The 27,816-nt window shown below is 50.0% G+C and overlaps 2 protein-coding genes across 2 annotated transcripts; one reads left to right on the forward strand and one right to left on the reverse strand.

The window, feature by feature from the left end:
• Positions 1 to 12,582: 12,582 nt before the first annotated feature.
• Positions 12,583 to 15,425, forward strand: FRAT1 (FRAT regulator of WNT signaling pathway 1). Its single transcript, XM_047703400.1, has one exon. The coding sequence runs from the start codon at positions 13,011 to 13,013 to the stop codon at positions 13,854 to 13,856; it is 846 nt and encodes a 281-aa protein (XP_047559356.1). The 5' UTR covers positions 12,583 to 13,010; the 3' UTR covers positions 13,857 to 15,425.
• Positions 15,426 to 23,750: 8,325 nt separating this feature from the next.
• FRAT2 (FRAT regulator of WNT signaling pathway 2) lies at positions 23,751 to 26,264 on the reverse strand. The gene has a single exon (XM_047703342.1). The coding sequence runs from the start codon at positions 25,859 to 25,861 to the stop codon at positions 25,157 to 25,159; it is 705 nt and encodes a 234-aa protein (XP_047559298.1). The 5' UTR covers positions 25,862 to 26,264; the 3' UTR covers positions 23,751 to 25,156.
• Between the last annotated feature and the right edge of the window lie 1,552 nt (positions 26,265 to 27,816).

A 27,816-nucleotide genomic window follows, 5' to 3' on the forward strand; every position in this document is an offset into this window, starting at 1 on the left:
TCTTTTTTTTTTTTTTTTTTTTTTAGAAATCTCAACACCCAACATGGGGCTTGAATTCATGACCCCAAGATTAAGAGACACATGCTCTACCAACTGAACCAGTCAGGCACCCTTTAATTTTTAGATACATGGTGATATATTGTACATATTATCTTTTTTATTTTATTTTATTTATTTATTTGACAGACAGAGATCACAAGTAGGCAGAGAGGCAGGCAGAGAGAGAGAGGAGGAAGCAGGCTCCCCGCTGAGCAGAGAGCCCGATGAGGGGCTTGATCCCAGGGCCCTGAGATCATGACCCGAGCCGAAGGCAGAGGCTTTAGCCCACTGAGCCACCCAGGCGCCCCAATTGTACATATTATCTCTGTAGGAGCATCTCAGAGATCTATGTCAGTTACACTTTTGAACTGCTATGTTTGCCATGTAATGCTCTGCCATCACCCTTTTGAACTGCTGTGTAGTATTCCACCTTATAGATGCTCCCCAGCTTACTTAAACCACCTCCTCCAGACATAAATTCAGTTTACATCAGTCTGGATTGCAAGCACTGGAAGCTGACTTCGCCTAACATAACAGAAACTGGATTTGTTGGAAGGGTACTGGGGTAAAGAGCTGGCAGGAAGGAAGGGGGCTGGGGAGCCAAAACCCCAGCCAAGGTCACACCATTCAGTGCCACTTGACTCAGCACAGTGACCCCTCCTGATTTCCTATCTACGCTTGGGTCTCCATATCACTCCAGGGAGAGGAAGAGTCATGGGTGAAAACATCTGATTGGATGGACCACAGTCACCTGCCTCCACCCTTCTGCATGGAGGAGAGCCCTGTCTCCCACCAAAGTTCTCCCAGTGGGGAATTACCTACAAAAGGGGGGAAAAAATCATAGGACAAATATGTGCTACACATTTCTTGCTTCCTGGGACACCTGTTTATTGTGGGCTGGGGCAAAGTTTAACCATTCATTCTCCTTCAGACACACCAGAGACTAACACTTACATTATTCCATATGCAAGGGGGGAAAAAGCTACCTGCAGCTTTGCTGTAGAATCCCCTTCAAATGTGGTATATATACACAATGGAATACTATGCAGCCATCAAAAGAAATGAAATCTTGCCATTTGCGACGACGTGGATGGAACTAGAGGGTATCATGCTTAGCGAAATAAGTCAATCGGAGAAAGACAACTATCATATGATCTCCCTGATATGAGGGATAGGAGATGCAACATGAGGGGTTAAGGGGGTAGGAGAAGAGTAAATGAAACAAGATGGAATTGGGAGGGAGACAAACCATAAGTGACTCTTAATCTCACAAAACAAACTGAGGGTTGATGGGGGGAGGGGCGTTGGGAGGGGGGTGGGGCTATGGACACTGGGGAGGGTATGTGCTATGGTGAGTGCTGTGAAGTGTGTAAACCTGGTGATTCACAGACCTGTACCCTTGGGGATAAAAATATATTATATGTTTATAAAAAATAAAATTAATTAAAAAAAAAAAAAGGAAGGAAAAAAAAAAAAGAATCCCCTTCAAGACTGGCCATAGGGTGAGTGGAAGAGGGAATTCAATGAGGTGAAGAGAAGAGCAACCCATTCTGTGCAGCTAAAAGCGACCCAGGTCAGGGCTGGAACCGCAGGGGAAGAACCCCGGAGGTCATTGTCCCCAGCCGGGATAACAAGCTGGGAAACAGGTCACAGGCAAAAAAGGCTGGTGGAGAAAAACACTGGAAGCACACTCAGTCACAGAACGTTCGTGACTGGATTCACCATCAGTCAGGCACTGAGCTCAGCATTGAGCACTGAGCCATGAATCCTACCTCTGAAAGCTCAGACTGGTGCTGGAGGGCACGGGGGCCAGGCTTCCTGGGCCTTGAGAGAGGCAAGAACACACTCTCTGAAATCCTGAAAGTACAGGAAGTAGCCAGGCCCGGCGCAGGGTATGGATCCGAGGAAGGCTTGAGGGGGTCCTGAGTCTTGCAGGGTGAGTTGAAAGTCCTGAACACTGGCCAAATCATTTGGGGGTTTTTGGTTTTTTTTTTTAAGATTTTATTTATTTATTTGACAGAGAGCGAGATCACAAGTAGTCAGAGAAGCAGGCAGAGAGAGGGGGGGAAGCAGGCTCCCCGCTGAGCAGAGAGCCCTATGCGGGGCTTGATTTCAGGACCCTGAGATCACTACCCGAGCTGAAAGCAGAGGCTTAACCCACTGAGCCACCCAGGTGCCCCAGCACTGGCCAAATCATTTTGAATTGGAATGTTTCTGGCCCTCGAATCAAAAACACCCAGGCCTCAGGTCAGGAGGCCCCAGGTGCTGATGGTAAGTTTCAAAGCAGTAACATATATGTGACATTCAGGAATGGGCAGGTTCATTGTGAACTCACTGTGTGGGGTGTTATCTCCACAGCCATGTGAGCTGAGGCCTGGATGGATCCTTTTTTCTGCCACTATAGCCCATTCTCATGGAGATGGTTTTGATATGGAAAGAAGTTTTGCACATTAAGCCTATACAGTTATTAGGAGGCAGGGTGACAGTCAGAAAAGGCTCCAAGCCTTCCCCAACCTATTTCTTCTCTAGACAGGAGCCTTTAGAGTCAGCTTCCAAGATTCACCTATTCAAAATCAGGAAGTAAAGGAAATTGTCCTTTAGCCCCCTGTAGGCCTGTATGGTCATCCCCACCCATATGACCTATCTTCTTTCAAGGATGTTAGAAGAGAGAATTCCTTTGTTCATTCATTCTTTCATTTACACACACTTCAGTGTGAATTAAGCCCAAGGGTACTTCATTTGGAACATGTGAATGTAAAAGACCACTTCTAATTGTAAGATAAAAGGGTTCTTGCGCAGTTAAAATAACTTCACACAGTCATTTGGATTAGGAAACATGAAAACCTTCTGGGGACTCAGTTGTGTCTCAGATTACCATGGCTGCATTTCTAGATTTGTTTACTGATGGCTTGATTAGTTTTGGCTTACCCCTCTAGACGGTAAGCTCTGTGAGTTAAGGACTACATTTGGTTTTGCTATATGTTGAACTATATGTAGAAGGAATAAAGGATCAAATAAATCAATGAAATCAAGGAAGTAATAAATGAAACAATGAGGTTACTCAGGCCTTATGGAAAAACTACATCCTGCCAATACTGGATATAGGTTTTTATTTTGATGTACCCAGAATCTCTTAAGGAGTCCTCTGTTTCCCTAGGTATGACTGACCCTATTTCTGGCTATAGAGGTGAGCAAGAAGTCAGGCCTGGTCAATCAGAGGACTCTAACCTCTAGACTTAAGAGTCTTACAGTCTAGACCAGCCCAAGTAACTACTGAAATGAAGAATGCTATAAGAGCCCCATTGAGGGAACTGAATGGAATGGGAGAGCAGAGGGCAGAGGAACCTCGACCTACTGGGGAGAGCAGAGACAGCTTCATGAAGGAGCCCCATGGACTGAGCAAGACTTAAATGGCTGGAGATTTCGGAGAAGGCATTCTTTGCACAAAGAACTGGACCAAACATGGGAGATAGGAACATATCAGATGTGTTTGGAAGTTGGCAAGGGCCCAGTCTGACAGCACCATGTGGGTGAAGGACAAGAGAACGTTAGAAGAGTGGATCAGGGCCAGGTCTCTGAGAGCTCTAGATACCATGTTAAGGAGCTGAAGGTTCTACTCAGGAGCCCATGTGGACATATTCAGAGTGGGAGTGGTGAGTCACCTGAGCAGGGTTGGGCATTAGGAAATTCATCTTCCAGAAGAGTGGATTAAAGGGAAAGTGGCTAAGGTCCGGACACAAGCTGCTCAATCTTAGCCAAAGAAACATGAAGGATGTCGGTAATGGAACCAGAAATAGGGCATGACTGACTACTGGCATAGGCACTGACGGCCCTGGGGAATAAGAACGAGGCTGAGTTAAAGGACCAGATTGCAGAGCTTGGGTAACAGCCTGTGGATAGCGGTTTGAGAAGGGCAGGTTTTTGGCATCATCCAAAACTGAGTTTGAATCCTGGTTGTTGCGCTGGTAGTCTGTGTGATCTTGGGCAAGTTTTCTTATCTGTGGGGCTTGATTTTCTTATCCATAAAGAGGATAAAACTAAACTCAGAGGTTATTGGAAGACTAAAAGAAATAATATCTGTAAAGCACTTTTTGGTATTGCTAATAGGTATGAAGTTTCTTTTGGGGGTAATGCAAATGTTCTTAAATTAGATTATGGTAATGGCTGCACAACTCTGGAAATAAACTAAAAGCTACTTAACTCTACAACTGAAATGGTGAATTTTATGGTATGTAAATTAGATCTCAATAAAACTGTTACAAAGAATAATCAGTATGTGGCAGCTGCAATTATGATCTGTTTCAGCTCCTGATCCGAGTACTTTTAAAGGCCTGCCTCACTGGAATTGCTCTCCAAACCACCTCCGTAGATTTTCCTGCTGTTGTTTTAGAGAGAGAGAGAACAATGGGGAAGGGGCAGAGGGAGAGGGAGAGAGAGAATCTCAAGCAGTTCCACACCCAGCACAGAGCCCAATACAGCGCTTGATCTCAGGACCCTGAGATCATGACCTCAGCCAAAATCAAGAGGTGGACGCTTAACTGAGCCATCCAGGTGGCCCCCTGCAAATTTTCTGATTATAGCAGCATTATCTTTAAAAAGTTTCTGGGTGGTATCAACAAGGGAGAATGTTATTTCTTCCTCACATAAAAAAGATCCAGAGAAGGGGTGCCTGGGTGGCTCAGTGGGTTAAAGCCTCTGCCTTCAGCTCAGGTCATGATCCCAGAGTCCTGGGATCGAGCCTCACATCAGGCTCCAGAGAGCCTGTTTCCCTTCCTCTCTCTCTGCCTGCCTCTCTGCCTACTTGTGATCTTGTCAAATAAATAAATAAAATCTTAAAAAAAAAAAAAAAAAAAAAGATCCAGAGGTAGGCAGTCTAGAACTGCCTTTATGTCTTTTTTTTTTTAAGATTTTATTTATTTATGTGACACAGAGAGACACAGCGAGAAAGGAAACAGAAGCAGGGGAAGTGGGTGAGAGAGAAGCGGGCTTCCCTCTGAGCAGGGAGCCAGATGCTGGGCTCAATCCCAGGACCCTGGGATCATGACCTGCGCCAAAGGCAGCTGCTTAACAACTGAGCCACCCAGATGCCCCATCCTTTGTCTTCAGAAATTGTTTGAGATTCCTTCAAATGCACTGCTCTCACATAGTTCAGTATGGCTGTTGAAGCTCCAGCTATCACATCCATGTTCCAGGCAACAAGATGAAATGAAAAAAGAAAGGTTTGCTCCCCCTCCTACTAGGGATACTTCTGACATATCTCACTGGCCAGAACTGAATCACGTGGCCCCATCTAGCTGCCAGAGAAGCCGAAAATTGTGATTTGGGGGCTCTGGTGTTGCTGCAATGTGGGGCTCATTGAAGGGGAGAGTGGTACTGGGAAGTGAACAACAGTTTCTATCTAACGAAGGGAGGCAGAATACAAAGATGATAGATAGACAGATGATAGATAGATAGATAGATAGATAGATAGATAGATAGATAGATAGATGACAGATAGATCTTTGAAAAGAATAAATATTGCATAGTTTGCCTCCAGGGAGGGAGGCTGAAGACAGGGATGAGGCTGGACTTTTCACTTGGCTCCTTTTGACCTTTAGAATTTTGAACCATGTGTCTGTATTACCCTCTTCAAATAAATAAAACTAGAATATTTTTTTGAGAAGACTGAATTGTGCTACCCGATCTACCTGATTTCCAGTTCTGTGGATTCCACAGCTGTCCCAGGCATCCAGACCGGCACAAAACCTCTGCAGATCCAAGACCGCCTAGCTCTTCCCTTCCTGCTGTCATCCGTTGGGCAAGGGCAGCTCAATCTTTTCTGCAGTTCCATAAATGGGAGTGCTAACTGCATCAGCCTAGAGGGGGTCAGCCTGAGGAGATGCGCTCCTGATCAGGCCACTGTTTACCCATGACAAACACTCAGTAAGGGTTTATCGGACCCTTGTCTTTTTATCTCTTCATTCTTCTCCTGTGCCAATGGTAGATGTCCCTGAGCCTAGCGTAACTCAACAGCTAGCAGACAGGCCCTCAGCCCTTCAGTTTTTCCATTGATTCTTAGAATTCCCCCAGAACCTCAGTAAATTTCTCCATGGCTTACACATGTTACACAATCCCTTGAAATGACTCACTCTAGTTCCCTAGCACAGCTCCAACAAATCTCCAAAAACTTGGGGGACATCTGGGTGACTCAGCCGGTTAAGCATCTACCTTCAGCTCAGGTCATGATCCCAGGGTCCTGCGATGGAGCCCCACATTGGACTCTCTGCTCAGCGGGAAGTCTGTTTCTCCCTTCCCCTCTGCCCCACTGTGCTCTGTTTCTCACTCATGTTCGATCTCAAAAAAAAAAAAAAAAAAAAAAAAATCTCCAAAACTTTGTACCTTATAACAACAGAAATTGGGCGCCTGGGTGGCTCAGTGGGTTAAAGCCTTTGCCTTGGGCTCAGGTCATGGTCCCAGGATCCTGGGATTGAGCCCGCATCAGACTCTCTGCTCAGCGGGGAGCCTGCTTCCCCCCACCCCACTCCCTCTCTGCCTGCCTCTCTGCCTACTTGTGATCTCTGTCAAATAAATAAATAAAAATCTTTAAAAAAAACAAACAATACAAATTGATTCTCTCACAGTTTTGGAGGTCAAAAGTTGAATATCAAGGTGTCAATTAATAGGTTTATTTCCTTCTTGGGGACTCAGAGAGAGAGGCAGCTCTGTGCTCTCTGTAAGCTTTTTCTTTTTTTTTTTTTTGAAGATTTTATTTATTTATTTATTTGACAGACAGAAATCACAAGTAGGCAGAAAGGCAGGCAGAGAGAGAGGGGGAAGCAGGCTCCCCGCCGAGCAGAGAGCCCCATGTGGGGCTCGATCCCAGGACCCTGAGATCATGACCCAAGCCAAAGGCAGAGGCTTTAACCCTTGAGCCACCCAGGCGCCCCTCTCTGTAAGCTTCTAATGACTGTTGGCAATCCTTACAGTTCCCTGGCTTGTGGCGGGATCTCCAATCTCTGCCTCTCCAGACACACAGCATTCTCCCTGGGTGTTTCTGTGTCCAAATTTCCCTCTTTCATAAGGAGGCCACAGGGTGCCTGGGTGGTTCAGTCATTAAGTGTCTACCTTCAGCTCAGGTCATGATCTCAGGGTCCTGGGATAGAGTCCCACATCAAGCTTCTGCTCAGCGGGGAGCCTGCTTCCTTCTCTCTCTCTGCCTGCCTCTCTGCCTACTTGTGATCTCTCTCTCTCTGTCAAATGAATAAATAAAATCTTTTAAAAAACAAACAAACGGGGCACCTGGAAGCCTCTACCTTCAACTCAGGTCATGATCCCAGGGTCCTGGGATCAAGCCCCACATTGGGCTCTCTGCTTGGCAGGGAGCCTGCTTCCTCCTCTCTCTGCCTGCCTCTCTGCCTACTTGTGATCTCTGTCAAATAAATAAATAAAATCTTTAAAACAAACAAACAAAAAACTAACTAAATAAATAAATTAATTAATTAAATAAGGAGTCCAGCCACTGCTCTTGAGTCTACCCTCATCCAGTTTGACCTCATCCTAACTTGATTACATCTGCACAGACCCTCTTTCCAAATAAGTTCCCATTTGCAGGATCCTGTCAGACAGGAATTTGGAGGGGACTCCATTCAACTCAGTGCACTCTTCAAGTTTCCACCTGCCCTGCTGCGTCCCTCTCAACCTCATCCTGTCTTGGGTCCTTTCTGCTTTTATAAACAGCAAAATATTTCACACTCCGGAACCCATGCTCGCTCAGAGCCGTTTATCCAGTTTAACCACCGAGTTACAGACCCCGCTGCTCCTAGCACCCTGCTTAACCAGCGGCCAGTTATCATCCCTGTCCTACCAGCAGCCTCAAGACATTTTCAACTTCTGACTTCTCCGTTTCCACCTTCCTCATCGGCTACTCTGCTGAGAGGTGTTTAATATCTCATTAGCACCTCTTCGCAGCTCGGTGTGAATCCCCTAATCTCTTAAATTCTCTGTGTACAGGGGCGCCTGGGTGGCTCAGTGGGTTAAGCCTCTGCCTTCGGCTCAGATCATGATCTCAGGGTCCTGGGATAGAGCCCCGCTTCCCTCTCTCTCTCTGCCTGCCTCTCCACCTACTCGTGATCTGTCAAATAAATAAAATCTTTAAAAAAAAAGAAAATTCTCTGTGTACAAATCCCTCCTCCCCAACCATCTCAGTTCCTAGAGCCTCCGGGTCTGGGCACTGGGCAGCAGTGAAGGGACTGGTAAGGAGGGGATCCCGTGTTTGCCTTGCTGCAGCTGAGGCCCATCGCTCAGCCCTCAGGGATGCTGCTGGCCTCTGAAACAATGTCAAGCCTCATTCCTGCACAGAGGGGCCAAGAACTTAATCAAGCTGCAGCAGACTGTCTACAGCCTTTCTGCACTGGAGAATGCGTCTACATGGTTCCCAAGCCGGGTGATAGGCAACCCACCAGCCCCATGCCTCCTGACTCCCTTCCTTCCCTCTGGCCAGCTCTGCGCCTCCCAAGCCCCGGGGTAGTTCTCAAGGAAAGTCATAACATTAATCAACTCTTTTGTGTGGCTTATCTTTTTTCTAGCATTTGATTCTAAACAATGTCCATCAACGGAATTGAAAGAATTTGACCATGATCTATCCTATTACCCAGCACCTAGATTCTACCATTAATATTTTTTAGCATTTAAAGAATTGACATATACTTTTGAAGTGTCTGCTTGTGGTCTTTACTATATTCACCACATTGTACAAACATCACCACTAATACCGAAACACTTTCATCACCCCACAAGAAACCTCCTACCCATTAGCAGTTAGTCCTAATTCCCTTCCCCTCCCATCCCCTGTCAACCATTAATCTACTTTGTCTCTACGAATTTGTCTTTTCTGGACATTTCATATAAATAGAATCATATAATTCGTGGCATTCGTGGCCTTTCGCGTTTCATATCTTTTATCTGGCAAAGGTCTTCAGGATCCTTTGATGTTGTAGCATAGAAGAGTACTTCATTCCTTTTTATGGTGAATAATATTCCTTTGTACGAATAGACTACGTTTCATTCTTCCATTCATCATCCAATGAACTTTTGGGCTGTTCTACTTCTTGGCTATTACAAATAAGGCCATGAACACTTCTGTGCAATGTGTCGTGGGGAGATAGGTTTCCAATTCTCTCAGGTACATATCTAAGGAGTGGAATTGCTGGGTCATATAGTAACTAATGTTACATTTCACTCTCATGCTTTACCCTCTATCTACCTGTCTCCGGTCTCAACCACCCTTCTACCAAATATTAATCCATCTCACATTTGCATACACTTGAGAATAAGTTGCAAACATCAGTACACCTCACCCCTAAATTCATCAGCACGTCTATTAATTAGAATTCTAGTATTGTTTAGTTCTTTTCTTTGCAGGTAAAATGTACATCCAATGAATTCTATGTGTACAATTCGATGAGTTTTAACACATGCATACACCTGTGAAACCCAACCATCGGGCCCCTTCCAATCCCATCCTTGCCCCCACACACCCTCGCCAAAGGCAATCTGTCTTCTGATTTTTTTCCCACCAAAAGTTAATTTTGCCTCTCCTGGAACTTCATATAGTATCATATACTATGTGCTCAGTATACTGTCTCTGAGATGCACCCGTGTTACAGGATGTAGCAATATTCCAGTCCTTTTGGCTATGGAAGAGGATTCTGCCAACATCACCAGGTGAATGGGCCACCATTGAGCTGCTGTTTTTATGCTGTTTCCAGCTTTTATGAATAAAGCTGCTATGCTCATCATCGGCCATCGGCTGCAATGTGAACCTAAGTTTTTATTTCTCTTAGGTAAATGCCCACGATTGAAATTCTTTCATCGGGTAAGTATATGTTCAGCTTTCTAAGAAAACTCCAGACCTCTTCCCAAAGTGGTTGTACTATTTTTCATGCCCAAAACAATGTATGAGGGACCCCTGGGTGGCTCAGTCAGTTAAGTGTCTGCTTTCGGCTCAGGTCATGATCCCAGGGTCCTGGGATGGAGCCCCACATCAGGCTCCCTGCTCAGAGAGAAGCCTGCTTCTCCCTCTCCCACTCCCCCTGGTTGTATTCCCTCTCTCTCTCTCTGTTCAATAGATAAAATCTTAAAAAAAAAAAAAAAAAAAGGTAACAGATCGAAAAAGAAAAGACACATTATTTTTTAAAAAATGTATGTGGCTTACAAACTTTGAACCAAAGAATAAAAACACTATTTCCATTTAAATTTCTAAATAATTAGGTGCAGAATATTGTAGTTAATGTCTGTCTTGACCACACTTTCAAAAGAATGATTTAAAATGAGGGGATGCCCTTTCAAGATAAAAAGTGCTCAACAGGGCTTCCTGGGTGGCTCACTTGGTTAAGCATCCGCCTTCAGCTCTGGTCATGATCTCCAGGTCCTGGGCTCTAGCCCCACACCAAGCTCCCTGCTCAGCAGCAAGTCGGCTTCTCTCTCTTTCCCTCTGCCCCTCCTCCTTGCTCATTCTTTCTCTCTCTCTCTCTCAAATAAATATCTTTTTTTAAAAATGCTCAATAAGCCAGTAATAGAAGGAAATGTCCTCAACCTGATGAAGTCATCTTTTTATAAAAACCCACAGCCAACATCATACTTGATGATGAAAGACTGAATGCTTTTCCCCTCACCATTTCTACTCCACATTGTTCTAGGGGTTCTAGGTAGACAACTAGACCAGAAAGATAAAAGGCTTCCAGACCAGAAAGAAGTAAAACTATCTTTATTTGTAGATGTTATTATCATATAGAGAGAAAATCCTCAGGCAGCTACTAAAAAGAAGTAATGAATTTTATGACACCCTGTAGACGTCCAGATTTCCAGGGCACCTGGGTGGCTCAATGGGTTAAAAAGCCTCCACCTTCGGCTCAGGTTGTGATCCCAGGGTCCTGGGATGGAGCTGTACATTGGGCTCCTGCTCAGCGGTGAGCCTGTTTCCTCACTCTCTCTCTCTGCCTACTTGTGATCTCTGTCAAATAAATAAAATCTTAAAAAAAAAAAAAAAACCTGCCCACCTATTCCCTCCACGCCATTCCTTCATTAAGGTTTGCTCCTGTTATTACGCATCTTGGAACTGCCCACCAAAGTGGGCATCTCTTCATCTGGACCCCAGAGTTCCCCTGGCACTGTTTCTGAATTAGATTACTGTCCTGCTCAGTATTTTAAGCAGCTCCCTACTGCCTGGCTTCTGTATTTGTGTGTCCATGTATTGTGGCTAATTTTTTTTTCAAAGATTTTATTTATTTATTTGTCAGAGAGAGAGAGGGAGAGAGAGCGCGCACAGGCAGACAGAATGGCAGGCAGAGGCAGAGGGAGAAGCAGGCTCCCCGCTGAGCAAGGAGCCCGATGGGGGACTCGATCCCAGAACGCTGGGATCATGACCTGAGCCGAAGGCAGCTGCTTAACCAACTGAGCCACCCAGGCGTCCCATGGCTAATTTTTTTTTTTTAAGATTTTATTTACTTATTTGATAGACAGAGATCACAAGTAGGCAGAGAGGCAGACGGAGAGAGAGGAGGAAGCAGGCTCCCCGCAGAGCAGAGAGCCCTATGTGGGACTCCATCCCAAGACCCTGAGATCATGACCTGAGCGGAAGTCAGAGGCTTAACCCACTGAGCCACCCAGGTGCCCCTGTGGCTAATTTTTAAAACAGCTTTATTGACATACTTTACATATGAAACTCACTTAGTTTAAGAGAACGTTCAATGATTTTTAGTAAATTTACTAGTTATTCAACCATCACCATAATCTGGTTTTGAATATTTCTCTCACCCTAATAATATTATCTCCCCTGGTTGGCTCCTAAGGACTGGACCACCAAAAGTCTACCTACAAGCTTAGAGTTTGGAAATTAGGCCTGAGGGATTTGGGATTTTGAATAAAGGTCTAACATCTCCAGGCAACAACACAGTAAAGGATCATTTTTCCATCCCTCCTCCTTTTTAAAAAAAAAAAAAAAGAAAGTCTTGGTTAATCATTAAGCCAACCACAGTCTCTTGAAGGGTTAAACTCATCCACATCTCCATTATCATCCAAATAGTTCATTTTCCCCTCCCGCTTCCCCCGCCCCCCAAAGAGGATACTCCCCTGCTGAGCTGAGGCATTCTTTAAAAGAACTTTGTAGCTCACTTCACACCCCCGCCCTAGACCGACGACCTCCTCTCTCCAGGAATGCCAGCCCCGGTCCAGGCCCGCTAGTACCCAAGCTCCCGGTCAAGAAACACTCAGGCCTTTCTTCCCAATTCTAACTCTGCCACGGCTCCCCCGTCCCCGCCCCCACTGCCATCGAACCGCTAGGGCCCCGTCTTCCTTTTCATCCCTGTCGGCCTCGTTTCCCTAATCTCCAGACAGATCCCGAGACTGAGATCTCCATCCTCGCCTCATTCGCCGGGTCAGCACTTCCCAGACGCTGGCACCCGCACCTCTAACGCGCAAATGCCAAAACCAGACGAGTTGACGCGCGTAGAGGAGGGGCGTGTGTGGGTGTAAGCGTCGGTGCTAGTGTGTGGAAGAAACCAACTAAGTCCACGCCGGTGTTCCTTTCCGGGAAATGCCGCCCACGCCCGGCTGACAGAGCGAGCATCCGCACCCCAGCGCCTCCCGCACACACCGTTCCGGGTTGGCGAGCTCAGAAGCAGCTAGGCTTCCCCCTGCACGCGGGCCGAGCGGGCGCCCCGCCCCCCAACGGTACGGCGCACCCCCGGCCCGGCGCGGTGGTAGGGCCCGGCGGCGACGTCACCCATTGTTTACAAATCAACCCGAGCCGGTAGGATTCCGGCTCCCGCGGCTGCAGGCGCGCGGCGCGAGTGTCTGGCGGACTCCCGCTTCCGCGTCCGCCCCGGCCCCAGGCCCGGCCCGGGCCCCGCTTCGGCCTCATCCCCGCGCCCCGCTCCGCCGCGACCCACCGAGTCCTGCCGGCCGCCGAACTCCGGGTGCCCGGGCGGGGGGCCATGCCGTGCCGGAGGGAGGAAGAAGAGGAAGCCGGCGAGGAAGCGGAGGGGGAGGCGGAGGAGGAGGAGGAGGACAGCTTCCTCCTGCTGGAGCAGTCGGTGACGCTGGGCGGCTCGGGCGAGGTGGACCTGCTGGTGGCCCAGATCGGCGAGACGCTGCAGCTGGACGCGGCGCAGGACAGCCCGGCCTCCCCGTGCGCGCCCCCGGGGCAGCCGCTGCAGCCCCCGCGGCCCCCGGCGGCCGTGCGGGCGGACAAGGCCCGGCCGCCGGCGCTGCCGCTGCTTCTGCCGCCGGCGCCGGCCGAGCCGGTGGGCTCGGCGCCCCTGGGGGCCCTGCGCTGCGCCCTCGGGGACCGCGGCCGCGTGCGGGGCCGGGCTGCGCCCTACTTCGTGGCCGAGCTCGCCGCAGGCCCCAGCGCGCTGTCCGCACTGGCTCCTCAGCCCGGCCTTGACGGGCCTTCGGGAGCGGACAAGCCGGGCGACCCGCAGCCGCTGTCGGGCCCATGCCGCCGAGGTTGGCTGCGGGGCGCCGCCGCCTCCCGCCGCCTGCAGCAACGACGCGGGCCCCAGCCCGAATCCCGCACCAGCGACGACGACCCGCACCGGCTCCTGCAGCAGCTGGTGCTCTCGGGGAACCTCATCAAGGAGGCGGTGCGGAGGCTTCATTCGAGACGGATGCAGTTAAACGCAAAGCTTCCCCAGCACCCGCTCACCGGGCCTCTCTCGGCCCCAGTGCATGAGCCCCCTTCGCCCCGCAGCCCTCGCGCGGCTTGCAGCGACCCGGGAGCGAGCGGGAGGAGGGCGCAGCTCAGAACTGGCGACGGCGTTCTTGTCCCTGGCAGCTAACACCCTGGGAGTGGCCACAGCGCCAGCCTCTGCCTGGAGGGCAAGGCATTCCCCAGAGGGCTGCATCCCTACTCCTACGGGTGAACTCGCGTTTTTGGAAGCGGGAAAATAAGCTAATGCAGACGGGGAAAGGAAAAACCGCGAATATTTTCGTGGGGAACTAATGGGGGACCCCGATGCGTTTGAAAAACCGAAGGACTTGGCCCTCTTTGAGGCGGATTACAGAACGCACCCCAAGCTCACATTCAGTAGTGCTCCTTATTTGGCGTGACGAGTCCCAGCGGCGTAGCGTGCGGTTCCACGCAACCTCTCGGGGCCCTCCAGCCCGGCGACCATGTGGCCACACTCCACGCGCCTCAGGATCGCCGAGCGCCCAAAGGACGAGGACGATCCCAGTTACTTGCTTTACCTTTTCAGGGCTGGTTCCTGATCCACTGGGGGGAGGGAGGGAAACAGGAGTAGACCATCATTTCAGGGAGAACCTCAAACTGCCAGACTTGAAAATTTACGACTCTAAAAAACCCATCTCGCGTCTTGTGGGTGCTGGTTCTTAATACAAAACACGCGGTACCAAGAAAGGACCATTTGGGGAGTTGGATAGGAGTAACGCGTGTTCTGTCTCCACTTTGCAGCTGGCTGCTGTTCTCAGAGCGGCGGGGGAAGGGCCCCCGCGCGGTGGGGATGGGAGGCGGGGGCGGGCGGTGCTGCGGAAGGGTAAGGTGAGGCTCAGAGAGAACCCTCCTTCCTCTCTCAAGTGTTTGCGCAGCCGGCCCCCTTCTCCTTGGGTTCAAGGTCACCGTTTCCTCCGCGCCCACAGGGTTCCGGGGCTCTAGTAGTGCACAAGAGTTGCCGGGTTGTGCCTGTACTCGGGAGAAGTGCTGGGTGTTCTGCAAGTGCTGGAGTCTCTTAAGGACACGCGCACCGCGGCCACCGCGGGTGTGGGGAGGCGGGGACATGCCGGGCGCCGGTGCCTTCCGAGGCGACCCCGCCCTGGGCTTTCATAGAAACGGCCCAGTCTTACCTCGGGTCCCGGCACTCCCCCGCCCCTCGGCTCTGCTGTCCTACTCCAGGCGGGTGGCGCTGGCGCTCCTGGGGGCCCGGGCTGGGGGTTGGGGAGACGCCACGTGACGGGCACTCCAGGGACACAGCCTCTCACAGCAGCTTATAATGGACTCTCCGGGGCCATTTGCAATAACAGCTGCAATTCCGTGGATAGACGGAGTTGATTTCCTCCCTCTGCCCCTCCCCCAGCCATGCCAGCTCGCCTTTGTAAGTGAAGGAAACCGAGTAGAAAATGTGACCCTCCAAACGGAGAAGCTGCAGGCTTTGCCATTGTGAAGCGTGGTGAAGTGTTTTTAACATACTGTTCGCTTACTCTGAGGGATCGAAAACCGTGTCGTTGGTGTTTTAGTTTTAAACAATTCAATGGCTTGTTCATCGTCCAGATGTGGCTGTTGAGGTATCTACACTTCGCACCGGAGTGTCAGGAATTGTGGCTGTCCTGATTGTAGGATTTTAACTTAACTGAAATACTTGTTTTTAATAAATGCATTGAGGTTTTTGTTAGGGTTTTTGTTTTGTTTGGTTGGTTTTATCTTATTTTTGCCTCGGGTGGGAAAGATGCACAAAACACATTTCTCTAATCCATAAACCTAAAAACACTTGGAATCCTTGTCAGCCTGCCTTGGGGATGGTAATTAGAGCGCCTTTGTGTCTGAGCAGCTCACTAGTTAAGCAGGGTCTGTGTGGCTGGGTGTGTATTGGTGCTGGCAGGAAATTAAATGAAAGTGAGGTCAGGTTTGGGACCAATCCCATTCACTAAAACCTTAGATCCTTTTGGATTACTAGTCCATGATGGATATGTTTTATGAAGCTGCCTCTGACTGTATCAGCAGAGGACATCAGATCAGGCCATCACGGCAGACTGGGAGGCTCTTCACCTTTTTTGTCCCCCCTCCTGTGGTCACTGAAGTGGACTTGTTTCACAAGGCAGTTCTTAAGGCTGGGGCAGCTCTTGGTTAGGGGCCGATCACGATACAAACCCACAGTGGGAAGGCTAGCTGGCAGTGTCTGAAAGGACTCCTCTCTTTGCCCTTGGCATGTTTGCTGCCATTCTCTCCTAAGCGCTGACCTAACAACCCGTCTCTGTCTCTCCCTCCCTGAGTTACTTCAGTCTGTGCCCTCCTGGAAGGAGCCACACTAGGCAACAGATTACCCAGGGTTTGAGGCTACTTATTAAATGGGGTCTTTGGACAAGTTGCTCAACTTCTGTGGTCTCTGGTTTCCTCATCCGTGCAACAGAGAAGTGAGATGAGGAAAAGGTTCTCGGCAACTGGCATGTACTGGAGATGAACAGTCTCGTCCCTACTCCTTCCTTCCCAGCACTGCCCCTTGGCAACCAGACGACTGGGTCCTCAGTTTCTCATGAAAGAGGAGCACGCCATCCATGGTCCTAACAATGCTTTCTGGATTGACTGCTGTAGGATACAGTCTTAATTTTCTAACACCCTTTCGGACTCTGTGCCTGGTGTCCGTACCTCCCCATTCTCTCAAATACACTCACCACCCCTAATGGCCTGTGAGAAGTCCCTCCTGAGCACCCCAAGCCAGCTGTTTCCCACCTGTCCAGGAAGTGTGGGAGGCTTGTCCAGTGCTGCTCAGTAAGGGAAGGCTGATTACAGAGGCTCTCACACAAATGGGTGGGGGGGGGGGGTGCTCCAGCCCTGCAGGTGGCTGCCACCTCTGGGCACTGAGCAGGAGGAAAGTGGTCAGGTGCTGGCTGCCCCTGGCACTGCAGTAGCCCTGAGCTCCTTGGCCCCACTACTTTAGTGGGGATGGGATTTCCTGGACGTCAAAGGGTTAGGAGCAATCCAGGGCTGAACTGGCCCATGATTCAATGCCCCTTGCACAAACTGTGCTGGTTTGTAATGACCTGTTAAGGCTAGACTCAACCATGGGGTTCACATAGTACTACTCCCTCCATAAAAAAGGAAGACTGGAGAAAACAAATGCCTACTATCACGCACTTTAAATACCCTATAGCCCTAAGTGTCCCTCTTTTTAAAAATCCCGCAGCTCTTACTAGCCACCCCCAAATCCTCTTTTGGAATAAGTCAAGGTTCACACAGTGATTTTAAGTTATTAGACCATTTTATAAGTGGAAAAATAGTCCCAAAAGGAACAGGGTAGAGTGACCTACTGAAGTCACTTATGAAGTCAAAGGCCTATGAGAATCTAGAACCCAGGTCTCTGGGCTCCCAGCTCAGGCCTATCTCCAGGAGCCTAATACCATCACACACAGTCCAGTACTGTTCACTGCACAACTCCAGACGTGAATGACACCCCTGTTGTCCAACATGGCGACCCTGCCCCCAGAACCCAAAAACCCTACCCCAGATTCCTAGGCTGAACTAGGGAAAGCCGGGTATGGGCTACAACCATTTTCTTACAAAACGTTCAGGATCCTATGAAGACAGCTAGCTGGCCACAGAAAATGGCCTGGATGAACTAAAAGACCAAACTCTAAAGTGAATGAAAAAAATACAAAATAAATTAAAACACAGAAAGTGGCAAATGACAAGCACCATGAGGAAAAGAATGGCCCATCTCACGGAGGACTGTAGAGTCTGCCGCCCCAAAATTTCGTTCTCAATTAGGTGCAAATGCTACAATATTTGGATTCAATTTTCACCCTTCCTTTTTCAGCTCATAAGCAGAGACATGGAACGAAGATCAGACACCACTTTCCTATCCAGCAAAGTCTGTGTTGAACCCTGTGATCCCTTCCTTCCAATCAGGAAAGAGTTACCCTGGCAACCAAATTACTAACTCACTCAATTAGCTCCCCCCTCTTCCCCCAATGCTCAGTAATAACAGAATGTCAGCTCAGGGAGAGCTAAGCCTTAGGCGGTCTAGTGCTATTGCCTCATTTAGGCATGGAAGCCCAGAGAGGTTTCCACTCAGAAGTGCCCTCGTCGGAACACCGTGCAGGCTGGTCCAGGCAAAGGGTCAAGACCTGTCCCACACAGCACGTCCTTCTAGTCTTCCATCCATAACTGAAGGGAGAACAAGTGACCTGCCCTTTACAGTTTCCCAGAAGCAGGAGAGAGACAGGCATGGGCTCTGCAGGCGGCCCTCCTCTGCCTCCACACAGGCAACTGTGGGATTTGGGGCAGGGTCCTTAATCTCCATGAGTTCAATGAACTCATCTGCAACATGGGGTAGGAATGGAGCCTACCTGGAAAAATCATGTGAGTGTTCAACTAGATAATATAAGGGAAGCAAATAGTAAACATTCAAATAATAAAACATCAATTCTGGAAGCTATTGCATGAAGGCCAATACTTTGTTTTCTGTGGAAAACCCTGCTTTTTAAAAACTTCTTCAATCTGTTTCTTAAAAGGCATAAACCTGGGTGTCTGGGTGTCTCTGTCAGTTAAGCGTCTGCTTTCCCCTCAGGTCATGATACCAGGGTCCTGGGATTGAGCCCCGCGTCAGGCTCCCTGCTCAGCAGTGGGTCTGCTTCTCCCTCTGCCTGCCGCTCCCCCTACTTGTATTCAGTCTCTCTCAAATAATAAAAAAAAATTTTTTAAAGATTTTATTTATTTATTTGACAGAGATCACAAGTAGGCAGAGAGGCAGGTAGAGACAGAGGAAGGGAAGCAAGATCACCGCTGAGCAGAAAACCCGACGCGGGGCTCGATCCCAGGACCCCAAGATCATGACCTGAGCCGAAGGTGGAGGCTCTAACCCACTGAGTCACCCAGGTGCCCCAATAAAAAATTTTTTAAAAAGAAAAGCATAAACCTGTTTCCTCTGAAGATCAGTTGCTTGAGCTTACGACCCTGTTGTTTAGGTAAGTGCTAAGGCAAGTTCACAGGAAGGGAACATTCAGTATAGAAGAGGTTTAATCTCAAAAGGGTGGCAATCCCCTTGAGCCCAAACCTTGAATGCAGATCAGGATTAGGACTGGTAGAGTAGGAGCTGCAGGGAATATTACAAAGGGGAGGGTTTGTGCTGAGGATAGCCTGGGACCACGGCTCTTAATGCCGCCATCAGAAAAACCATCCCCTTCTAATTCAGATTTAGTGCTCGGCTGAAGGTCTGCGTGCCCACCCTGTCCATTCCTATTCCTAATTTGTACTGAGAAAATCATGCAATTTCGTCACAGGGAGTGACTTTAGAGTTCATTTTGTTCTTACTCTTCATTTTATTTACTGTCATTAGAGGGTTATCTCAGGAGCTCATATGTGAATGTCTTCTTTCCCCAAAGAGATTAGATAGTCTTTGATGGCAGAGGACAAGAGAAGGAGGAGATGTTGGGCAGTTTATCAGGCTACTCGGCATGGGGGACGGTCTGAGGTTGAGGAGAACACCCACCACATCAGCCAGATCGGTTGAATGACTGTTATAACATCCAGGCACAAGGTGATAAGGGCCTTGGTGGGAAGAGAGGAAAAGACAAGACACACTTTGAAAAGGAAGAAAAAAACAAAAACAAAAAAACGACCAAACCCATAGGCCTCCTGTAGTACGTTGTGGCATCTCAAATGTCAATTCTGGAGCCAGACTGCCTGGGTGGCCACTTCTGGCTCTTTCCTTTAAAGCTCCTTCTGGTGACTTCATGTCACCTAACCTCACCTCCAGTTCCTTGTCTGTGAATTGTGGTAGTAATGAAGACCCCGCCTCATGGGGTTTAAGGATTCGCTGAGCTAATGCTAGTAAAAATGCTGAGACCACTGCCCAAAACAGCTGCATTGAGTAACGCTGCCTGGGAACTGGCATTTAGTAAACATTTGCAGAGCAAACAAACAAGGAGATTTCAACAGACTTGTAGAGCCCAGGGAGTGGGGTGCTTGGGGTGAGGAGCTGTGGTTCCTAGAAGTTTGAGAAGATGGAAAAGGAAGGACAGCAGCTAAAAGGGAAAAACTGGGCAAAGGGACGGATCTGCTCAACCAGGAGGGACCTGTGCTTGCTGGTCTCCAGGAGGGACATGCAGAGGGAGAAACTGAAGGGAAGGCGCTCAAAGGGACAAGGCCACCTGAGGAGGCAAGAAGGCACAGCATGCCTTGAACGGCAGGGTTTGGGGGGGCCACAGGGGTGGCTGTCCCACTTGACAGCGCCTTATGTCACAAACTGTTCTGCCGCGGTGGGCCAGGGACCTGACTGCTGGCCATCGGAACCACCGTGTATCACCCTTCGTGCCCAGGATTGCTACATATGCTTGTGTTGTTCCTGTGTGAAGGAATCCTTCTCTGCAACTTAATGCTCCAATAGAATGGAAGCTCAATTTGCTCTCAAGGAGTTGATTAACCGCTGCCCCTTATCAATTAACTGACTCATAGGAGGTAAAATTCACAACCCCCAACTGATAGGCTGCTCAGGCAGTTTGTTTGACTTATTGATTTGAGTGGGTTAAAAAAAAAAATCACAAGCTGGTTATCATCTTGTTACCTTTGGCCTGCCTTTTGCCTGTTTCTTTTTCTTACTAAATGAGATGCCACAACCTAACTTGGTTAAAAATTGATCTCCTAGTTTTTTCCAAAAATCTTCCTCGGACTGGAGTCATAATCAGCTTTCTCCAGACACACCAGGCACAGGACTTTGCTTCAGCGGGGCTAAGGAGGCGAAGAACTCTCAGTGCACATATCCAAGACACACGGCTTAATGGTGCCGAGGAGGGAACGTAACTTCAGGGTGCAAAAAAGATAGTGAAAGTCACTGAGCACGTTCTGATTCCATATACTCTGATTCCATAAGTATACTCCATATACTTAACCACAGAGGATGTATGCAAACAGCTACAGCTCTGTGTGTGTGTGTGTGTGTGCACACCCACGCGCCTGCGTAGACACACTCACCTGGCCACCGTCCCTTACCGTCCACCCTTCAGCCTCCCTCAGTTCTACTCTTACTTTCCGTCCCTTTCTATTAGTTACTTTTCTTCCAGCCACGTAGTTGGGAAGCGTTGGTCTTCATAAAGTACTTCGATCGGACCCTGGCCCCTGGCAGGCACTGTGTCCATTTGCCAGTGTTAGTACTGCTTCTCGAGGGCCAGCGTCTCCCCGGCTCCACCTGTCCTCCTTAGTTCTAACTGCCGGATCCTTAGCCCAGCCCTGCTCTCTCTCTCCAGCTTCTAGTCATTTTTGAACCACAAGGCTGCTGTCCCTATGGCTTCCCACATGAAACTCCTCATCGAGCCCCATCCCCCCACTCCAACAACCAGCTTCTGCTTGCCACTTCCCTATTGTTCTGGACCTTCTGGGCTCAAGACTTGCAGAATGTTACCAGGGAAACCTAGGCCCCAGCTCCTTCAGAAGATGAGAGCTGCCTCAATTCTGCCGGCTCCCACACCCCCAGTTCTGTGCCCAGCCACTCCAAAGGGCTAGGGATAGCCCAGGCATAGTCATTCCTGGGCCAGGTGCTAGGAATGGGTGATCCCAAGGTGCGTCCCCTTGGAAATGGCCATGCCTCAACACAGACACACTTGCCCAGGCCCAGGCTCTCTACATTCTTTGCAAATGGCTGAATCAGTAGCAGTGAGATGTGTGGTAGGTTCAGGCAGGAGGCAAGAGGATCAGCTCAAGAGCCATGAGTACAGATCCCGCTCCACCACCAATAATTCCTACCTCTCCCCATTATAAAGAGCAAAGTAACGTCTTATAAAAAGAGCCCCCACAGTACCTGCCCTTAACAGGTATCAGTTTTTCCCTCTCTCTCCCTTGCTTCTCAGGTCCTAGAGATCCTCTCTCCTTGTCTGCAGATACAACCCTACCTTCATGCCCGAGTGCTGTTAACGGCAGTAATGCGGACTGCAGCATCTCAGCCCTATGCCCTCATCCTACAGACAACCTGAGGTTCTGCAAACAGCAGCCATATACCATTTGCTATCTGTGCCTCTCTGATGTGATTCCTACTACCTTACTGGAAGGCCTTGGCCCCAAACCTGCTGGTTAATTCTTCCAGGATGTCTCAAACCCTGCCCCATCCCAGATCCCCCAGGCCCAGGACCTTGCACATATGTGGCTGGCATTTAAGAGAAGTTTGAGAAAAGGGATGCTACTGTGTTAAGGTACTTAGTGGGTCAAGGTCTGTGGGATGCTCTTAAGAAAACTTAATAAACCCAACATGGGAGAAAATTGTGTCAAGAAAGTCTCATACAGGTGGTACAGTATCCTGGACAATCTGGTTGAGGAACAAGAGATCCCAGAACCAGGATGCCTGGGTTCAAATCCCAGCTCATCCACCTAAAAGGTGGTGACTTCCAGCAAGTCACTCAGTCTCCTGGGCCCCATCTATAAAATGGGTCCTCATCTATAAAATGGAGAAAACAGGGGCACCTGGGTGGCTCAGTGGGTGAAAGCCTGCCTTCAGCTCAGGTCATGATCCCAGGGTCCTGGGATCAAGCCCTGCATCAGGCCATCTGCTCAGCAGGGAGCCTGCTCCCCCCCCCCCTTTCCTGCCTCTCTGCCTACTTGTGATTTCTGTCAAATAAATAAATAAAATCTTTATATAAAAAAAAAGGAGAGGGCACCTTGGTGGCTCAGTGGGTTAAAGCCTCTGCCTTCGGCTCAGGTCATGTTCTCAGGGTCCTGGGATCGAGGCCCACATCCGGCTCTCTGCTCAGCAAGGAGCCTGCTTCCCCCTCTCTCTCTATCTGCCTCTCTGCCTACTTGTGATTTCTGTCAAATAAATAAATAAATAAATAATCTTAAAAAAAAAAAAAGGAGAAAACAGTGCCTACCTCATGGCCCATCAATCCATGACCTAATGAAATGACAGAGTGATTACCCAGAACAGTACTTGGCACACGTGTGCCCAGTGAACACTACTCCCAGAATGATGAAAGCAGAGGGACACTCTGGTTTAGAAGGCCATGTGGGTACAGCCTTTTGGGAGTTAGAAAGAGGGACTTGTAGGGTACAGTAGCAAAGGCTGGGGACAGCTTGTGCTCATGGTAGCTGAAGTTAGTGAGGGCAAGTTGGGACACATTTAGGACACAGATAGGGCCCCCCTGGGAGGAAGGGACAGTGGTGGTGCCAAGAATGAACACTACCACTTTTTGAAAGTGTAGTTATGTAAGTTATCTCAGACACCCAGATCTTAATTTAATCCTGCCAACCACCCTATAAGTAGTATTGTTTTATTAACGAAAAGGAAAAAGCACAGAGCAGTGACTTACTTGCTCATTATGACATGGCTGATGAGTCGCAGAGCTGAGTCAAACCGTCACAGAGTACCAGCTTTCTCCGGCGGCCCGAGCGTGGGTGAGTGGTGGGCAGGCCAGGAAGAGCTGCTAAGCCGACCACCACCTAATGCGGCTGGCTGGCAGACCTCTGGGCTGAAGCAAGTAGGAAGGAACTCAAGAGTTCCACACCTGGGAAGATGGACCCGACCGAGGTCAGGAAGCCTTCAATTCAATCCAAACCCCGCCTGCTCTAACCAAACCATTTACAAGACCAAATGCATGTCTATGAAACCGTTTTTCCTTTCCTGGCCCATAGCTCAAGACTGGGTCAGTGGTGAGAGAGAGGAAACAGGGCGGCTTTGCCTGTGTCCTCCCCATTCTTCACATACAAAAATCCAGATGAAAATCAGCTCCTACACCCCCTCCAGACACAGCGAGTCACTTGGCCTCTGCCCTCCAGCCTGGAAAACATTTCTGGAATATGTTATTTCACAAAGGGCACGGAAGCCCATCTAGCAGGTTTCAAAAACCTGGACTTAATCCTCTGATCTCGTGGAACATCAACCCAGAAACAATGAGGGACGGCAGCCCTACCTACACTGCGCAAAGCTGGCTCCCACCATTTGCCCAGGTACCCCCCCCCACTCTCCCTTAAGAAGATAGCCCCTAGGTGTTCTCCACCCCACCACCAAAAAGCCAGAGCACGCTCCAAAACAAAAACCAAATTTATTCAGCAGACATTTTAATTAAGAAATCCTATAAATCAGGACCACCACAATTTCTGACACTCCGGTGCGAAGTGTACGTCAACAGCTACATCTGGAGGATGAACAAGCCATTGAATCTGTTTTTTAAAATTGGTTTAGCTACCTTAAGTGTGGGGGTGGCACTTTACTTAAAGTGCCGTCAAGTTTCACAAGGGTAAAGCCAGCTGGTTCTCCTCTCGGAGAGTCACATTTTGAACACAGTTTCATTCACTCACAAGAAGAGCTGGTGACAGGAGAAAACTGTGAAGGGTGAGGACCCACACAAAGGCTCAGGCCCACAGCTCCACAGACGGCCAGAACGGAGCAGAAAAACGGCCAGGGTCTCATCTATCCCATGCAGACAGCAGAACGGGTGGAGTAAGAAAGTCTGGCTGGGAGGACAGGGGAGACTGTTTATGACTGTTTCTGAGAAAGCTCATGGCCATGGCCAAGCATGGCCCCACGGGAGGAGAAGGAGGAGTTGTTCTGGAAAGAGGAAAGCACAGAAAAACACAAATAACTCTCCCCCATTTGTCCCTCTCTGCCTCTGTTTGTCCTCCACGGACTCCAAGAGGTAGCAAAGCACACATGGCTCTTCTTGGAGCAAGAGAAAGAAAAGTCACAGGGGTGAATTAAGCTCTCCCAGGAACCCCACAGCCTTTTGCACACAGCAAACTGTGACCTTGAACCACAGGTGGCAAGGTCAAGTCAGTTAAAAGTCCACATTCAACTCCAACTCTACCCACCTTTAAAATTCTCCACCTCCCTCCAACCCCCAACAGGACCTCCCATCTCCCACCCCGACCAAACACCAATTAGGTGGGAAGAAGGGGTGATGGCAACCCACACACCAACAAGCTTTGACGTTCTTCTTCCCTCCCGAACTTCTTTGCACAGCAGTTGTAGCACCATTTCCACTAAGCTCTTCCACCGGAAAATAAAGAAAATGTATGCGTATCATTAGTTTTCAAGTATTGTTATAAAGCCCGGGCGATACCCGCCCCTTGGAGCCCAATCTTTAAACAATCCAAGTACACGACGCCCCCAAGGGTTAAGTCAGGTACAAGTAGATGCAAGTAGCTGCCACAGTTCTCCCAGTTTATCCCAGGTCCTTGGCGCCGAGGTGGCCAGGGAAATTCTCACGCGGCACGTCTGCGCCCTGGCCGGTGTATTTCTCCACGCTCTTGTTCTCCGACAGCCTCGCTGGGGCCGGTAACTTCTCGCTTTGAGGTCTCTCCCCACGCGTCTCCCGCAGCCTGGGCGGTTACTCCCAGGACGGCAACGGCGGCTTCAGCTCAGTGTTGGGGAGGGCAGGATGCTGTTGGGTCTGCGCAGCGGCGTCCTCTTCCTCCTCCAGGGGCCCCGGGTCAGTGTAAGGCGCCGGAGGGCTGCAGGGCGACAGGGTCCAGTCCGCTGCGGCCGCCTCCGGGCCCAGAGGCGCCCGCGGGGCTCGTGGCTGCCACGGCGGCGACGGCTCGCTGGAGCCTCCGCACGGCCTCCTTGATGAGGTTCCCCGAGAGCACCAGCTGCTGCAGGAGCCGGTGCGGGTCGTCGTCGCGGGCGCGCGTCCCGGCTGGGGGCCATCGTCGCTGCTGCAGGCGGCGGGAGGCGGCGGCGCCCCGCAGCCATCCTCTCCGGCACGGCCCCGGCAGCGCGCTGGGGCCTGCGGCGAGCTCGGCCACGAAGTAAGGCGCAGCCCGGCCCCGCACGCGGCCGCGGTCCCCGAGGGCGCAGCGCAGGGCCCCCGGGGGCGCCGGGTCCATCGGCTCAGCCGGCGCCGGTGCCGGCGGCAGAAGCAGCGGCAGCGCCGGCGGCCGGGCCTTGTCCGCCCGCACGGCCGCCGGGGGCCGCGGGGGCTGCAGCGGCTGCCCCGGGGGCGCGCACGGGGAGGCCGGACTGTCCTGCGCCGCGTCCAGCTGCAGCGTCTCGCCGATCTGGGCCACCAGCAGGTCCACCTCGCCCGAGCCGCCCAGCGTCACCGACTGCTCCAGCAGGAGGAAGCTGTCCTCCTCCTCCTCCTCCTCCTCCGCCTCCCCCTCCGCTTCCTCTTCTTCCTCCCTCCGGCACGGCATGGCCCCCCGCACGGGCACCCGGAGTTCGGCGGCCGGCAGGACTCGGTGGGTCGCGGTGGAGCGGGGCGCGGGGATGAGGCTGAAGCGGGGCCCGGGCCGGTGTCGGGGCCGGGGCGGACACGGAAGCGGGAGTCCGCCAGACACTCGCGCCGCGCGCCTGCAGCCGCGGGAGCCGGAATCCTACCGGCTCGGGGTGATTTGTAAACAATGGGTGACGTCGCCGCCGGGCCCTACCACCGCGCGGGGTCGGGGTGGGGTGACGCGCGAGCAGGGGCTGGGCTGCGGGTGGTCGCGGGCGGTGCAGGGCCGCGGGAGGAGCCCTCTGGCGTTTGCTCCCAGTACCTACCCAGGAGGGGGTCCCGGGAGCGGGGAGAGCTGCGTACTTCCTCCGCCCGGTAACCAGCACGAAAACACGCCGACTCTGAGGTGGTCTGGTTGGTTTCTCCCACTCGCGGACACACCCACCCACACACCCGACCCCTCCTCCTCCGACGCTTCCTCGCTTCCCACGTGTCAGCAACGCCTGGGCCCGCCCCGCTCCTCCCCCGCGCACCCGCAGTCACCCGGACCTGGCGTGTTGGGGGAGGGGAGGGCTCCGCCGGCGTCCCGGCTTCGCCGCGGTGGGGGCAGGGAAAGAAGGAGGGGATTGGGGTGCAGAGGGGACACTGCAAAGGAGGGCAAGTTCGTTATGGATCCGCTCTCTGAGACTTCCCCTCTGCCTTGTCCTCCAGTCCGCACGGACACTGGGAGAGAAGGACGCGCCACCGCAGGGCTAAAGAGGAGTTGATTTTGTTCATTAAAAAAAAAGTTAAATAGACATATAGGATGGTGGAAAAAAAAACTTTCATAATCATTGGGTTCAAACATGTTCACATTAAAATTTTTTTTTCCTTTCCAGCCTTTCTCTTATCAGAGTGTATCATACAAACAACCACACACACAGTGTTACACGCTTTTCCACTTCTCATTACACCATAAATGGTGTTTGTTACTGCATGCCCTTTGAAAACCTATAATGATTACATAAGTTTCCATCAAGTTGCTGTTCCATAAATTATTTAACAATTCCTTTAGCGTTCGCTGTTTACCAAATTGCACCACTCTAAGTGTGTGACTAACATTTCTTTCCCTAAAACTTTTTCCATATTCATGATTCTTTTGCTAAGACCATATTCCCAGGAGTGGAATTTTAGGTCAAATGATATGGATATTTTAAGGTTTCTGATGAAGGTACCAAACTGCTTAGTGTTGATTACTACAGGTAAAAAAAATTTTTTTTTTATTATTTCATAGGTGAAACTGACATCTCCTTTGTGTTTTCATACCTCTGATTTTTAGTCAGGTAGAGCAGTTTTCTAAATGTTAACCACCTGCACTTCCTTTTTTGACGAATTGTCTGTTTCCTAGTAAGTTTTTCCTCTTGAGCTTTTCTTACGCATGCATTTGCGTGACTCCTCTACACACCAGAAGTTAATTTAACCCTTTTCTTTCACATTTGGCTCTATCTCTTCAAGTTTTTGTTGGCCCCGTACAGTCATTTTTTTCCTCTACTAAAACTTAACGAATTTTAACGTAAGACAAATCCCTTTCCTTCAGACTTCTAACACAATGCTAAATTTAGAGTCTTCTTGTCTCCAGAAAGTTATTAAATATTCAGTTCTATTTTCATTAGTTTTTTTTTTTTTATGCCTTGTGGTTGTTTTTTGTTTGTTTGTTTTATTTTGTTTGTTTTCCAACCCATCTGGGATTAATTTTGGTCTTTGGTGTAGGGAGATGATATGAATTTTTTTTTAATTCCCCGGAGAGTTTGCCGGTCTGGGCTGTACATCTTCATTAGAACAGAGGTGTGTGGGCAGCGTAAACACAAGCCCCATCCTTGTGAGCTCCTAGTTGCTGGTTAAGTGATGGTTGTGAGGACAGGGTGGGGCTGGGAATATTTGGATGGGTCTGCGCTG

Source organism: Lutra lutra, chromosome 14 (assembly GCF_902655055.1).
Source record: "Lutra lutra chromosome 14, mLutLut1.2, whole genome shotgun sequence".
Classification (NCBI taxonomy): Eukaryota; Metazoa; Chordata; class Mammalia; order Carnivora; family Mustelidae; genus Lutra; species Lutra lutra.